At 57.6% G+C, this 15,904-nt stretch overlaps 1 protein-coding gene across 3 annotated transcripts in view; it reads left to right on the top strand.

The window, feature by feature from the left end:
* Window positions 1-15,904, top strand: part of TBC1D9B (TBC1 domain family member 9B) — a 35,870-nt gene that overhangs the window by 18,007 nt on the left and 1,959 nt on the right. Inside the window, exons 7-20 of one of the 3 annotated variants that reach the window (XM_040241377.1) lie at window positions 3,393-3,554; window positions 3,816-3,966; window positions 4,414-4,628; window positions 5,480-5,597; window positions 6,383-6,668; window positions 8,402-8,531; window positions 8,661-8,759; window positions 9,399-9,467; window positions 10,445-10,685; window positions 11,090-11,155; window positions 12,663-12,734; window positions 12,965-13,015; window positions 14,624-14,683; window positions 15,416-15,522. In XM_040241377.1, the coding sequence (XP_040097311.1) occupies window positions 3,393-3,554; window positions 3,816-3,966; window positions 4,414-4,628; window positions 5,480-5,597; window positions 6,383-6,668; window positions 8,402-8,531; window positions 8,661-8,759; window positions 9,399-9,467; window positions 10,445-10,685; window positions 11,090-11,155; window positions 12,663-12,734; window positions 12,965-13,015; window positions 14,624-14,683; window positions 15,416-15,522 (1,827 nt within the window). The remainder of the gene's footprint in view (window positions 1-3,392; window positions 3,555-3,815; window positions 3,967-4,413; window positions 4,629-5,479; window positions 5,598-6,382; window positions 6,669-8,401; window positions 8,532-8,660; window positions 8,760-9,398; window positions 9,468-10,444; window positions 10,686-11,089; window positions 11,156-12,662; window positions 12,735-12,964; window positions 13,016-14,623; window positions 14,684-15,415; window positions 15,523-15,904) is intronic. The other 2 variants (XM_040241379.1, XM_040241380.1) reach the window with 2 other exon arrangements.

The following is a 15,904-nucleotide window of genomic DNA, read 5'->3' as shown; positions in this document are numbered from 1 at the left end:
ACACTGAGATATAATCTAGTAAAACTGTGGGACTCTACAAAAAATTCTTCTGGACCATCAGTCAAGAAACACCAAGTCATTTATGAAGGAATGGAAATCAGAGAGGCATCAGACATTTTCATAGCAACATTTTATACAAATAGAGCAAGATTTTAAAAATATGCCGTAAAAAATGCTGTGGTCCCTGGATTTTCTATCTGGGAAACTGACATTTCAGTATCAAGACCACAAGCCATCAGGAACCTGCAGGAAATCAGGGAAGCCATCAGGTTTTGATGAGTCTAATAGTGAACAACCTCAGACAACCAAGAAACAACCAGAGAGGCTTTGGCAGGCGGCCTGGTGGGAGCATGGAGTGTGTATGTGCGGCATAGATACAGACGAGGAACAGGTGACAAGACACGTGTGATTCTGTGTGCTCTGACAGCACGGAGTGTGACGCAGATGTGACAGCAGGAAGTCTGGAGATCAGAATAAGCTCACTGACTGCCTTTTAAAGTAAGAACAGAAGTCTGTCACTAAATTATATGGCGGCAGGGGAAAGGATGGGGCGGGGAAAAACAGAGCTGCTGGCCAATTTCAGTATTGTCCCTAGGGGGCAGTCCAGTGTCTAAAAAGAGGGGACCCAGGGTGTTAGATAAAGACATCATTAGGATGAAGGTAATTGTTAGAACACAAATGTACACTTACTGACACTTTCTCAAGAAAAAAAAAGTAGAGGAAGAAGGAAAGGTACAGTGAATTTAGGCAACTCTTTCCAGAAACTTTGTAGAAAGGCCAGCTGAGACTCACAGGGGTGCCTTCAGGGACTGACTTTGTAATGAGAGTGTGATGTATATGCTCTAAAGTACATGGATCCTAAAAAATAAAAAATAAAGCACATGGATCCTAAGGGCACAGCTTGGCACACTTTGACCAAGTGGACACAACGTGTGAGCACCATCCAGATGAAGAACAGGGAGGGCTGGTAGGGACACCAGCATGATTTCTGTACTGATGGTAACGAATCCGGTGGAGAGGGCATATCTTCTACGCGTGCCGGAAGAAGCTCCTAGAGGCCAGAGCGGTAGGATCTTGGGCTCAAGTGGAGGGAGAGTTGGGCCTGGCATGCACAGGCTCGGATGCAGGAGGGCGGGCCAGCGGGAGTGACCGTGGATGGCCGTGAAATTGCTCATGCTTCTGCCTGCTCAGATAAATAGTTGGCTGTAGAAGTGAGGAAGGCAGGTGGTTTGCGAGGTTGGTGCTGGAAGAATGGATAAGACAGTTACTGAGGGGAAGGAGAGAGAGACTGGATTAGGAACACACAGGATTCCCAGGCGTGGGCTCGGGCTCACCGTCACCCCAGGAGCCTGTCTGTCACGGGGGATGGTCATCGCGGAGGTCACATCCTCGAGTCAGTCTCCTTTCCAGCACTGAGGTTTTTGATTCTGTGCAGTGCTCTGTGGCCTGAAAGTCCACCTTGTCTTGTCCTTGTCTCTGCTGGGATCCTCGGGCCAGAAGCAGAAATCTCTGCATCAGGATGCTTTCAGTCTAGGGTCTTGCCCCTGGATTCAGACAGTTTGTCTTGAAAATGTGTTTGTAGTTGATCTAAAGTCCATTTTGAAAACACCAGTCATGGGCAGAGGAACCGACCATGGATGCAAGGGAAAGAAGAAAGTGAAAGCCGCTCAGTCGTGTCTGACTCCTTGAGACCCAATGGGGCACAGTCCTTGGGCTTCTCTAGACCAGAATACTGGAGTGGGCAGCCTTTCCCTTCCCCAGGGGATCTTCCCATGGACGTGAACCTAGTAGAATTTTCTTTCCTTTTTTCCTTTTTGTTAAAAACTGTTCTACTGAGGTAAGCTTGATGTACGTATTGAAAGAGTACAGTTTGATGAGTTTAGAATATGTTCCCTGCAAAGCAGTCACAGCTGTGGTTCTTGTATAGGGAGCATCCGTACCCCTGCTGCATACCAGATGGACCACGGCCGGGGGAGTCAGAGCTGATGAGCACAAGGGCGGAAACCCAGCTCTGACCGAAGCACGCAGAGCTCCCTGGCCGCACGCTCAGCTGCCTGTCAGCAGAGCTGGGCTCTCTCTACTAGACGTGGCTTTCAGCCAGGAGGTTGTCGTCCCCATTTGTGTGTGACCCCAGGATGGTGGCGCCGCCCTCTGCATCCTCCTTGGCTTGTCCTGACATTCCCCGCAAAGTGACCGATATAGTGCCCCCGAGCCCAGGGGCGGCAAATACTAATTAGCTTGTGGCCACCACCCCATGCTTCAAGGGATTCCACAAAGTGTGGGGCCAAGAGTAGAGAGAGATGTGCTGTGTCCCCCCAAAAATGGGGAGCCTCTGCGGCAGCAGAAGTGGATTCAGGGGAACCAGTGACCGGTGTCCATCCAATAGCGGTGTTCCTGCTGGTGGGCACCCGGGAAGGGAGCTGAGGGGAGAGCAGAAAGTGGGGGCTCTGGCTCTGGCCTACTACACGGACCGTCGCCTGTGACCGTGTGCTCACCTTGAAGTCAGGGGCCTGCAGGTGGAACCCAGACCACAAGCAGGGGACAGAAGTCTGTTGTCATCTACAGTGTACTTGAAGGGGCCTAAGAACTTACTTTCTAGCCCTGCTGGGTGGGGACTAGGGGCCACAATTCCAGAAAGCCAGGGAAGAACCCTGAATATCAGGGCTTCCTTCTAGACCGTTGTCCCCAGTGCCCCTCTTTTTTCTCCCAGCCCCCAATGCCCCCCAGGATATTCCCAGAACGCCCCAGGATCCATTTCTCTTGCTGTTTGGCCGGATTCCCCCTGGGGAAGGGCCTACAGCCCTACCAGGGACCTGTTGATGGTTAGAGACGGCCCACGGGCACGGACTCCCCCCACACACACCTGGTTCTGGGTCTGTCTTGCATCTCTGCCTCCTGGAGCCCCAGCAGCCTTGTCAGAAGCGTGGCAGACTGCTAAGGAGAGCCTGGTGTCCCGGAGGGGCCCTGGGGCTCTCTCCCAGCCCTTCCCCCCGAGCTGGTCACTGTGGCCAGGGGCCTTGTGGGGCTTGGGGCTTGAGGACAGCTGTGCCTCCAGGGGTTGGTAGGGTCTGCACCCCGAGGCTGGAGCAGGAGCAGGAGCTCCCCAGGGAGTACCCGTGAGTGTGGCCCGTCAGGCCCTTGTAGGGGACACAGAGTTCAGAAGAACTCTCCTGGGGGCTGCTTCTCTCTTGGCCCTGAGCTCCCGGAGAGAGGGTCTGACAGGACGGGCCCCAGAGCCTGGCCCGGGTGCCAGAGGGCAGTCAGGTGTGTGTTTGGGCAGAGAGGAGGCAGGGCTGGGCCACCTCGTGGCCTCCTGCCTGTCCTGGCGCACCGCCCGCCGGCTGTGGGGCTGCGGCCTCGCTCAGGGCCTGCCTTGCTGCTCTGTTTCCCAGCCTTCCCCTGCACCCCAGGAGATGTCGGAACAGCCCACCCACCCGACCTCGCCCCTCGGTGGCCTCCCAGGGGGCCGTGCACAGGAGGCACCAACCGCCTCCCAGGGCCTGCTCAGACTCTTCCAGAGAAACACGCCTGTGGAGGACCTGGGCGCCAAGGGGGTAAGCCCGGACAGGGAGCCCCACCGCCATGCAGGCCCGGCTGGGGGGTGGGGTGGCATCTGTGGCTCTCGGGTGACCCTGCACAGTGCTGGGGACACCCTGCCTGACTGGTGCCGCAGCGCTGACCGTGGGCTTCTGACCGCCCACGGGGCCCAGGGATGCTGAGGGCGGTGCCGTGCGCAGCACCACCCCAGCCCTCGGAGGAGGGGTGGAGGTGGCGCTGGGTCAGCCCCGCAGTCCCCCTGTCTGCTGCTCCCCCAGGCCAAGGAGAAGATGAAAGAGGAGTCGTGGAACATCCACTTCTTTGAGTTCGGGCGCGGGATGTGCATGTACCGCACGGCGCGAACGCGGGAGCTGGTGCTGAAGGGCATCCCGGAGAGCCTCCGGGGCGAGCTCTGGCTCCTCTTCTCTGGTGAGCTGCCCTGCCTCACAGCCCCACGCCCTGCCTCCACGCAGGAGCTCCGCTGACCCCAGCCGGCCTCTGAGTGGGCAGGCAGGGACTGCCACCTTTAGAGGGCAGGAATGGGGCTCCCGGCCATGATGAGGTGTGTGTGCCAGGAGGGGCACACCTTCCCACCGGCCGTGGGAGGAGAGCCGGCCTCTTGATGCCTCTTCTCCACGGGCAGGCTCTGACAACATTCACACCCTTGGCCACTTGAATGCTTTCAGGAGGGCAGGTCAGCCATTTGAAACGTGGTTGGGTGACTCTTCTCAGGAGCAGTCATGAGGGAAGCTCTGCCTGGCACCCAAGGGCCCCTGCCCTTCTGCAGTCATCGACGTCTCCACCCTGCCCTGTCCCTGCCCTCAAAGTCCCAGGCGGGGAGGAGGAGGGAGCCAGCTGTCACCTGTGTCTCCACAGGGGCCTGGAATGAGATGGTGACTCACCCCGGCTACTATGCTGAGCTGGTGGAGAAGTCCATGGGAAAGTACAGCCTGGCCACAGAGGAGATCGAGCGAGACCTCCACCGCTCGATGCCCGAGCACCCTGCCTTCCAGAATGAGCTCGGGATCGCGGCCCTCCGCCGGGTGCTGACCGCCTACGCTTTCCGAAACCCCACCATCGGCTACTGCCAGGTACGGGGGCTCAGCAGGGGCAGCTGCATGTGGTCCTGGCCCTGAGTGACGGCCTCGCACACTTGCAACTGTGCCTCGGCCCCCCCAGAAAGATCCTGATCCCAGAAAAAGATGAAATTAGAAACAGTGTTTGTCTCTCCCTTCATCCTCATGCTGTCTATTAAGCTATCTTCTGTGTGCTTCTGGTCTGGGTCCTGAAGGCGTTGGACCGTTTCGTGTGTGTGTGTGTGTGATAACATAAAGCTTACCATCGCAGCCATCTGAAGCGCACAGTTCAGTGGCATTAGGTATATCATTGTGCAGCTGTCACCTGGTCACAGTGATTTCCTGCAAATTGCCTTTTGGCAAATTGCCTAGAGTTGGGCAGGACAGTTTGTCGTTTCCAGGCTTGCTGGTTGGGAAGGGACAGCTCTGTGAGCCCCCCTCACTCTCCCTGAGCCCCGCTCACTCTCCCTGTGTCCCCCTCACTCTCTCTGTGCCCCCTCACTCTCTCTGTGCCCCCTCACTCTCTGTGCCCCCTCACTCTCCCTGAGCCCCCCTCACTCTCTCTGTGCCCCCTCACTCTCTCTGTGCCCCCTCACTTTCCCTGTGCCCCCCTCACTCTCTCTGTGCCCCCTCACTCTCTCTGAGCCCCCCTCACTCTCTGTGCCCCCCTCACTCTCCCTGTGTGCCCCCCTCACTCTCCCTGAGCCCCCCTCACTCTCTGTGCTCCCCTCACTCTCTCTCTGCCCCCCTCACTCTCCCTGAGCCCCCCTCACTCTCCCTGAGCCCCCCTCACTCTCTGTGCCCCCCTCACTCTCTCTGTGCCCCCCTCACTCTCCCTGAGCCCCCCTCACTCTCTGTGCCCACAGGCCATGAACATCGTCACCTCGGTGCTCCTGCTGTATGGCAGCGAGGAGGAGGCCTTCTGGCTGCTGGTGGCCCTCTGCGAGCGCATGCTGCCCGACTACTACAACACCAGGGTGGTGGGTGAGTGCCCACGGCTGGCAGCTCCCGGGCGGGGTGGCAGGCCTTCCTCAGCGCACGGCCCACAGCTGGGCTCCTGGAGGCCTCGTAGCCTCGCCACAGGCAGTCATGTCTCCCACTCCATAGGTTAGAAAGCCACAAAATCTTCACACAGCTAGAAGGTGGAAAGCCAAACACAGATCCCAACCGTCCCTTCCAGACTTGATGCGGATTCCCTAGGAGTTGCTGGAAGTGAGAGAAGGAGTTAGCTTGGGGCCTACATTCACATCCAGCTAACTCTCGTTAAACATTTTTATTGTAGAAAATTTCCAAAATCATAACTAGAGCATATAGTATATACCCCCTGTTGACTGTTATGAAGGGTAGAATATGTGACCTTATAAATAGGCTTAATTACATATATAATTAAATCTGCTATCTAAAATGTCCTTCCTGGGCTGTTTTGGTGGGTTTCCACTCTTGGGGTCCTTCAGAATTGCCTCTGTTCCCCCGCTTCAGGTCAGGAGACACATAAGCTATTCAGGGCACTGCTTACTTCTGACACCCTTGAGAGAAATTAGTATTTCCCAAAAAGAAAATCCAAGTAAAGTGAAAGAAATCTTTTCTTTTCACACAGTGGTTTGGAAGCAGTAGAAAGGAAACATATAGGATTTTTTCCTTTCCTCCTTTCTCCACCCCACCTGCCCCCTTCCAGCCCTCAGTTGTAAGCAGAGCTGGCCAGGGACCAGGGGGGCTTCTTGGACCTCAGACATGAGCTCGCTATTCAGACTCCTTTGTCTTCTCCCTAGGGGCCCTGGTGGACCAAGGCATCTTCGAAGAGCTCACAAGAGACTTCCTGCCCCAGCTCTCCAAGAAGATGCAGGACCTGGGGGTGATCTCCAGCATCTCTCTCTCCTGGTTCCTGACCCTCTTCCTCAGTGTCATGCCCTTTGAGAGCGCTGTGGTTGTCGTTGACTGTTTCTTCTATGAAGGCATCAAGGTGATTCTGCAGGTGGCCTTGGCCATCCTGGATGCCAACGTGGAGCAGCTGCTGGCCTGCAGCGACGAAGGCGAGGCCATGACCGTCCTGGGCAGGTAGCCGCGCCAGCCCGCCTCCTCTTGTCAGGGAGCCGGCCAGTGCTCCCCTGGACCGCAGGACCAGCCCCTCCCCAGCCCTGGGCGCTCCTCAGTCAGCGTCCTGGGACTGTCCCTGCCACATGCTCAGCCTGGGGTCGACCTAGGGACACTCCAGAGGCAGGAGAGGGGCTCCTTTCTGGGAGAAGACAGGACAGCCCTGGAGCGGTGATTCCTCGGGAGAAGCAGTAGTTAGAGCGGAGACAGTGGCGGACCAGAGCACCCTGCCCTGGAGGGCTTGCTGGGCGGGGGGCAGGTGGGACTAGGCCGAGCCTCCCATCTCCACCAAAGGCTGGGTGTCTGTGACTCCCGCAGAGCCCTCCTGGTGCGCCTTCCCTGGCTCAGGAGCATCAGTTTCTCCAGGGCAGCTAGACGGGGAGCCCGTGCTGGGCCTGCTGTAGCTGCACGGGCTGATCTCCAGTGAGGCACACCTGCGGCCCAGGTTATCCTGGCCGCCGCCTCCTCCCTCGGTGCCCACGCCCCATCCTCACAGACTCTCTCTGGGCTCCAGCCCCTTGCCTCGGTCCCCAGAGCCTCGGGGCCAGCCCCTGACAGCCCTGCCCGGGGCCCTGTGCCCACATCATAACAGTTGGCTCTGCACCGGTTTCACTCAGCAGCATCCCACAGGGCTCTTCCTAATCAGAATCTGACTCTGTTCCTCCCCGGGGACGTGGGGATCCCCTGTGGCCCTGGTGGTTTTCTGGACAAAGGAGCTGAGTCCCCAGCCTGACCTTCAGGCCCTTCGTGCACAGGTGCTTTTCTGGGGGCCTCCCTCTGGCCCAGGCCCTGAGCTCTGTGCAGTCCTGCCAGCCCATGACCACATATCTGCTCAGCCTGAAGCACCCCCAGCCCCCCAGGACTACCGGGGACACCGTCACCTGTGTGCTGAGCCGGCCCAGGTGCTGACTGGCAGCCTGCAAGGGTCCCAGGCTGGCAGAGCTGTGGCTGCTCTGCTGTGGGCCATGCTGGCTCTCTGTCCTGAGCCCGGAAGATAGGCAGCCTGTGGGCAGAGTGGGAAGTGGTTTCCATGCCCGTCTCCCACACCACACAGAGATGGGACCCTTCCCCCAGAGCAGGGCCTGAGCAGGATCAGGGCCGGGGCCAGTGGGTGTGGGGGACCCACTGCTTTCTCCCTCCTGAGTGTCAGGCCCAGCCAAAGCGTCTGGAAGGGTGTGAGGTCCTGGCTGGGCTGGTCCCACTGGAGTCAGACCCAGTCCTGAGACTGTGCTCCTTGGTAGGGCTCCTCCTCCTGGAGCACTCCTTTGGTCTCTGATTCTCCCTGGTCAGAGCAGGGAGTCCTCACATCCCCAGGGACCCACAAGACAGAGGGAGTGTGTCATCCCTCCAACTGGGACACAATTTTCTCCTTGTGTAGTAGGGTCTGGAGTCATAAAGGGTCCCCACTCGTGGGACCCTGGTGGCCAGCCTACCTTTCTCAGAATTAAGTGCTCAAGCCTTCCAGCGGGGAGGCCTTCTCCCATTGCCTCCAGGGGGCACCCCTGATTTGCCAGGGCACCCGCCAGGGCATGCCTCTCCCTGCAGTGACCCATCTTTCACCCTCCTGGAGGATGCCCGGCCCTTAGCATGCTCGCTCGTTGAGAGTCTAGGCAGATTAAGTCTCCACATCATTCAGCTGTGGGCGAGACATCCTGTCACCTGCGGGGATCTAGACTTCTGTCCTTCAATCCTTACAGATACCTGGATAATGTGGTCAATAAGCAGAGTGTCTCTCCTCCTATCCCACACCTCCATGCCCTGCTGACCAGTGGAGATGACCCTCCTGAAGAGGTGGACATCTTTGACCTCCTGAAGGTGTCATATGAGGTCAGCACTCACCAGGGCTATCTGGCCAGACCGTTCCATTGGGCTATGTGGGTGCAGTTGGCCGTGGTGGGTGGCTGGCTTCTGCTCTGTGGTTCCACCTGATCTCACTGAATCACCTCTGACTGGTAGAAATTCAGCAGCCTGAGGGCGGAGGACATTGAGCAGATGCGGTTTAAACAGAGGCTTAAAGTGATCCAGTCCTTGGAGGATACAGCCAAGAGGAGTGTGGTATGGATGGACCTGGGCTCTCGTGGCCCCAGGGTGCGAGCTGGAGCTGGAGCTGGGGTTGGGATGGGGACTAAGTGGACTGCGTCTGCCGAGCCGCCCCAGACTGCCCTGAGAAGCGGGGTGCAGGGCCCCCAGCACTGTCCTGTGTGGGACTGGGATGCAGAAGTGGAGGTACAGATTTGGGGATGTGGGGAGAGGGCTGGTCACTGTTTTCCGTTGCAGACTGGTCACAGGGAAGCTTCTCTTTTGCCTTGATGCCTGAAGGCCAAGCACGAGCCCACTCTGGACTGAGCCCGCCAGCCTGGCTTTAACCCCTGCCCCTGGGTAGTGACAGCCCCTCAGCCCCTGCCCACTCAGCCCGCTGACCTTGCTGTTAGATTTTGCCCTCTTGTCTCTCCAGGAAGAAATCACTGGGAAGTTCTAAGTTATGTTCCAAAGAGCTTTGTCAGGGCCTTTCTAGGAATCCAGATGGCAATTTCTAGATCACCACGCCTCGCCCCGTGTCCCGGACTCGGGGTCCAGAACAAAAAGGGCCCCCAGCTGGCAACACCAGCAGGGTAGTTGGTGCCACGTGGGGATTCCCTCAGAGAGCAAGACCTTGAGAATTCATTACCACATCTTGCGTCTCTTTCCTTCTAGGTCCGAGCTATACCTGGGGACATTGGTTTCTCAATTGAAGAGCTGGAGGACCTTTACATGGTTTTTAAGGTGATAGCCAAGAGCAAGGGAGGACCAGTATCCCATCCTAGTCCCCTAAATTCATCCTCTGTGCAGCAGCCTCCTGCCAGGAGAGATGTAAAACATTTAAAAACATCCTCAGATGCAGTTATTACAAAGCTCACATGGTAGAATTTAATCCTTTCCAGAGTTTAGGCAAGATACTCTTTTTTTAAGTGGCTGAAAATTTGCTGAAGTCAGCTTACACAAGAGGGAGTGCATTGGCTCATGAAACTGAAAAGTCTAGGGATTGCAGCTTCAGGCATGGCCGGATCTAGGTGTTCCGACATCCTGTCAAGCTCCGCTATCAGGTGTCACGGGGACTGCTCTTCCTGCAGAGCGGCAGGACTGTTGTCCGCTGCCCCCAGGGTCATCCTTGCCGCAACCCCATGAAAAGAGACTTTTTCCTCCCAGGTGGTTTTAACAAAAAGCCCAGGGTTGATTGCTGGAGTGACTCAAGTTAGGTGCTGTGGCTACAGGACGCTGTTGGCTGCTGACCCCAGGCTGGGCCACATGCACAGCCCATGGCCTGGGTTGGGGACCAGAGGGGCTCTCCAGGAAAGGTTCAGGTGCTGGTAACCGAGGAATGGGAAAGGGTATGAAGAACAAGCAGAGACAGCCGTGTCTACACCGCCTGTCGGCGCTCCCTGTTGTGTCCCATCTGCCCTTCCCGCTGCCTAGGGAACAGGGAACCATCCTGGGACGGGCCTTCGGGTCAGAGTGGTCCAGCCAGTGGCCCGCTGTGCCCAGTGGTCCTCGGGCCCTGTCTCGACTCCCACGGCGCTAAACAAGGGGGTGACGGTGCCAGCTGGAGGCTCTGTGAGATGCTGTGTCTAGCCCAGCGCTCACTGCGCAGGAGGCTGTGGACTTGGATGGAGGAGGCGGGCAAACACACCAGTCAGCCTGGTGACCCTGAGCACCCAGGGCCCAGGAGGCCAGGCCGTCTCACCAGGCTGTGCCCCCTGCAGGCCAAGCACCTAGCAAGCCAGTACTGGGGGAGCAGCCGCCCTGCGGCTGTGCGTCGGGACCCCAGCCTGCCCTACCTGGAGCAGTACCGCATTGACACCCACCAGTTCCGGGAGCTCTTTGCCAGCCTGACGCCCTGGGCCTGTGGCACCCACACACCTGTGCTGGCAGGGCGGATGTTTCGGCTCCTGGATGAAAACAAGGACTCGCTGATCAACTTCAAGGAGTTTGTGACGGGGATGAGTGAGTGGCTCTAGGGCCTGCAGGGATTCGTCCCTACCCTTGCCCTTTCTCAGGAAACTTCCAGGTACCAGTCCCAGCCAGCCTGCCCACCATAACGAGCCTGGGGCAGCCTAGAGCCCTTAACCCTTGATAAAGGAGGGCAGTTTTCCCACAGAGATAGGTGATGGGAGCCTTCCCCTCCCCTCCCCTCCCTCAGTTTGCTGCTGGAGGCTGGGTCTGCAGGCCCCCGAGAAGGAGCAGACCTGAGGCCTGGTGCTCACCCCTGGGGCCTCTCCAGGGAGAGAGTCGGGTGGTGAGGAGCATCCCGCTGGAACCCCCTGGAGGAGGAGGAGGAGGATATGGCCTGGCCACGGGGCTCTTGTGCCCTCCTACCAGCCTGCCTTGCTGCTGGCCTTTCCCCACAGGTGGGATGTACCATGGGGACCTGACGGAGAAGCTCAAGGTTCTCTACAAGCTGCACTTGCCTCCAGGTGAGCGCTGCCTCCCCCACTCCCCAGCAAGGGCCCTCCAGAGTGCAGAGCCGGAGCTGCGGCCTTCCAAGGCACAGGCCTCTGTGCGTCGCTGGGCCTCGTGGCAGCTGGGCTCCCAGCACAGTGGAGGCTCCCTCATCCTGATGGAGTGCAGAGCAGCCAGCGGATGGGGCTGAGGCCGGGTCAGTCTCCATCTGAGAGCAGGGTCCCCTGTGGCCTGGGGGGACGTGTGGGTGTCTCGGGGCTCCACGCACGGGCAGAGGCCCAGACGCAGCACCAGGCCCCTCCATGGACCCCCGGAGGGGGTGGCCACGGGAGTGGAGACTCGGGTTTGAGTCTTCTCAGTTCATTGGCTTGTCCTTAAATCTGTCAAGGACTCCTGTCTGTCACCGGAGGGGCAACCTGGGGGCACCGCCGAGGCCCAGGGGAGGCCGAGGAGCCTGTGTGGCTCTCTCCCCTGCCTTCGCTCGCAGTGCGGGGCCCGCTGGGACACGGACAGTGGGTAGCCTGTGTCAGCCTAGCTCACCTGGCTCAGCAGACGTGGCCACTCAGAATTCTGCAAGGGCCGGGGGTGGGCTTCCGTATTTTCACAGAGGGAGCTGAGACTGGGGCAGGCGAAAGTTCTAGCCGCAGGAGTTCTGCTCTGGGGTAGAGCTGTCCTGGGTTCCTGCTTTTGTCCATGACCCTGCCCCCCTGTCCATGAGTCAGGAGCTGCCTCAGAGTTGGCCAGAGTAATTTATCATCCCAAAGACCTGACTGACCAGGCTCTCTGCATTCAGCGTTGGAGAGCCCTGCTCCTGACACGTAGCACAGGGATTCTTAACCTGTGGCTGGTTTTTCCCTGTTGCAACAGGCAACAGTGGTCTTAGGTACACCTCCTTGGAAAGATTGGAACAGGCACTTCTCATTCTGCTGAGAGAGACTTGAGCTGGGCAGACCCCACTGGGCCAAGAGCCTATGGATGAGGGCATGTGGGGCCGGCCCTGCCACTCCCAAACCGCCTCTGCCCACCTTGCTTCACCTGGGTCCTAGTGACGGCCCATACCTACCACCTCCCCACGGGCCATGCACCGTTAAACCTTGCTCACTCCCTCCCCCTCCACAGAGTGGGGAGAACTGAGCCAGGAACAGAGACTGTCGCAGAGTGAGACAAGCCAGTACATACTGGTGTGGGACAGTGCCCAAGGGTATGACGTGAGAACAGGTTGTCTGTGCCTGCTTGGCCCCTGCGCACGTCCCGATAGGATCCTCTGGGCCACAGCATCACGGAGTGGGGAAAAGGATGGCCGTTCAGCCGACTCCTCTGACTGGATGTATATTGCAGTTTGAAACACTGTGTACAAGTTAACCAGAAGCAGTCACCAGCTGTTAACCTCTGTGACTACACACCGTGTTGGTGGGCACACTCAGTAGGGGAGGGGAGGGACGTTGTCCAGGACTCAGGGAGGTTTCCTCTGGTGAGAGGTTGTTCCCTCCTGCCCTCACTCTCCTCTCTCTCCGAACACAGCCCTGAGCCCTGAGGAGGCTGAGTCAGCCCTGGAAGCAGCCCATTATTTCACCGAGGACAGCTCCTCAGAAGGTGAGCACTCTCCAGCACCGGTCTCAGGCCCTGTGCCAGGCAGAGTTGCTGAGGGCCTTGCGGGTGGCCTGCAGCCCTCCCTGGGCGTAGGGGGTGTGCTGCACGGGGGAGCTGCAGAACAAGGGCCAGATCCCCAGAAGTATTCTCACTCCTGTTTCTCTTGTCTCTGCCTTCCTGGACCCTGGCTCCTCCTTCCCTCTGCCTCTGCTCCTCCTCGCTGTCCCTTCCAGCGTCTCCTCTGGCCTCCGATCTGGATCTTTTCCTGCCCTGGAAGGTTCAAGGTCAGTGCCTGGGGGGCAAGGGTGCCCCCTTTGCACTTGGCTTCCCCAGGGCCTTGGGCTCCGTCTTCTGAACACTCCCCTGCATGGTCAAGAGGCCTGGAAGCTCTTGGTCCCCGAGATGCCTCCTGTGTGGCTAAGTTCTGAATAGCCAGCTGCAGACCTGGGTGGAGAGCGGTAGCTGCCGTTCTTGTCGTAGGGGCAGAAAGTGGTGACGCACGGCATCGTGGTGCTGCACAGGTACCAGCGCATCACCTCCTGGCCACATGGGAAAACTACTCTGTCATCATGGTCATAGGAAAAACACAAAATACTACTGTTGCAAAACTGTCATTGTGATGACACAGATGAGTGGAAGTAGAAAAGCGTGGTGGAGGCTGTCCTTGGAAACAGTTTTATGTTCCACACAGCTTTTTCGTTGAGGAAAAATGTATATGTTGAGTGCCTGTTAGAAGTCAGCCCTCTGCTGCATTTGAAGCCCGCAGGGAGCATGGAGCCCAGGGCGGTGGGGTATTCCGGGCTGGGATTTGGCAGTCAAGCTGGCAGTGTGTAATGCACCCAGAAAACCGACCAAAACACCACCCTATCATTGCTCACGGGGCATATGTAATAACACATCAAGGATAATACACACTCAAAAGGGAAACTAAAAGATCCTATCAAGATACCCAGAGCAATCCTACTGACAGTGTCAAAGGCTTACTTGACTGTGAAGCTTGGGGACCTTGATTTCAATTATACAAACTAAAAAAACAGGTATCTTCTGTCATACTTGGAACCTAAGCAAAGAGGCTTGTTCCAGGCACCTGAGGAGAGGCCACGGGCTGGGGGTACAGAGCCCTGTCCTCGGAGCTCACGTAACCTCCAGGCAGGGGTCCATTCCCTGATGAAAACCCTGAGCCCAGAGGGCTGCACCCTTCCCTGCCACCACAGAGCTGCCGAGGGTCTTTTGAAGCTGGCACCTGCCTCCCCACCTGACGTTCCCCCAGCCGCACCCCCTCAGGGCAGGTCTGGGGGGCTGGCACCTGCCTCCCCACCTGACGTTCCCCCAGCCGCACCCCCTTGGGGCAGGTCTGGGGGAGCTGGGCAGCCTGCTGTCCCCGCCTGACGTTCCCCCAGCCTCACTCCCTCAGGGGGCAGGTCTGGGGGCTGGCACCTGCCTCCCCAGCTCCACGGTGCACACATATGTGTCACTTTAAGAGATGCAGTGCTGAGCACAGGATGCAGGGACGTAAAATTCTTCATCAGCTGGCATGGCAGTTACACGTTGAATTGGTAACAGAGACTCCCCTGAGTTTGACCTTTATCGGCAGAAAGTATAGAAATTGTTGGTCTCAGAATTTTTGCCTGTAACATGCATCGTCATTGATTTAAAACTGTGTGGTATGACTCGTACTCTTTGGAAAGAGGAGATGCGCGAGTTCAGTGCCTCTCTGGTTTAACGTAACCAGGTGGAGGGAGCTGGCCCTGTGTGGGGCAGAGAAGCAGCAGCCTGCAGGACCTGCTGGGCCAGGGCCCAGGACCAGGTCCACGTCCACAGGAAAGCACAGACGAGACCTTAGTGGTCTGGAGTCATAACAGAAGAATGTTCTTGTTCTTTTTGTTGTCCAGAAGTATTACAGCAGGAGGAGCGAGAGGAAGCTGGAGATGACATCCAAGATAAAAGAAGAGGTATATATGTGTGTGTGTGTATCTGCTGATGCTGGTAGAGGTCCTAGGGTGGGTGGGATCTGGTCACCCTGTCACTGCAGAATAGCCCCCGTATCTTACGGCAGATGCATGCCTGATAGCAGAGCTCTCGCTGAGGTAAAGGCCCAACCCAACCCAGCTTTCACTCATCAGTCCCAGGCCTGAATTTCCTGTGGCCACAAGCACCCCCAGCCATCACTGCCTCCCTCTGGGGGTGCCCTGGCTCTCCATGCCACCCTTTCTCCAGCCTCCACGTGGTCCCATCACCATCTTGGGGAGGACATAATGAGGCCATCGTCATCAGCTTAGCTCAAACCTACTTCAGCATAGCTCAGGAGGGACCCTTGAGTGGTCCTGCAGGGGTCCCCAGCCTCCAGGATCTAATCCCTGATGATCTGAGCTGCAGCATATATAATAATAATAAAGTGTGCAGTGAATGTAATGCACTTGAATCATCCTGAAACCATCCCACCCCCACACCCCCAGTGTCTAGAAAACCTGTTTTCCATGAACCTGGGCCCTGGTGCCAAAAAGGTTGCAGGCTGCTGTGTGTTTTTCCCATCACTACCTCCCCAAACACCAGCGTGCTTTGTAATAGGGCCCAGGTAACTTCATGCCAGATAATCCTTAAACCTCCTATCCCCTGCTACCAGCCCCCAGCCCTCTTTCTCTCATTTGACAGATGGAGATTAATCTTTTTCTTCCAACTCACAGAGGAGAAGGGAACTAGCCCTCCTGACTATCGGCACTACCTTCGAATTTGGGCCAAGGAGAAAGAGGTTCAAAAGGAGACGATTAAGGATCTTCCCAAGATGAACCAGGTAGGCCCAATCAGAACACCCAAGAGATGTTTCTGGAAAATTCCAACCAAGTCTGGACCCTCCCACCCTCCCTGCACCCCTGGAATGGAGGGATTCTCCTGCCTACCTTTAGACCCACCAGTCAGCGGCAGTCAGGGACCGCCTAGGAGGATAGGGGCTGGTTGTTCCAGGGCCTTGTCTAGAACACTTCTTTGGTGCTTACTTGATCAGCATCCGTGAACCAGAGAAGCACTGGGGAAGGTCAGCCTCAATAGGCAGAAACTCACACTGCCGTTCATGAGCTGGCATCATGGCACTTGTCCCTCCGGCCTGGCTCCAAGCCACACATACAGCCCCACTTGCCCCCCTGCCCGATAGTCACAGGCGGGTCTCCAGGTCAGGA

The sequence above is a fragment of the Oryx dammah genome, unplaced genomic scaffold (genome assembly GCF_014754425.2).
Source record: "Oryx dammah isolate SB20612 unplaced genomic scaffold, SCBI_Odam_1.1 HiC_scaffold_5, whole genome shotgun sequence".
In the NCBI taxonomy this organism is placed as follows: domain Eukaryota; kingdom Metazoa; phylum Chordata; class Mammalia; order Artiodactyla; family Bovidae; genus Oryx; species Oryx dammah.
Note: the sequence above shows the minus strand (reverse complement) of the source record. Positions and strands in the feature narration are given on the sequence as shown.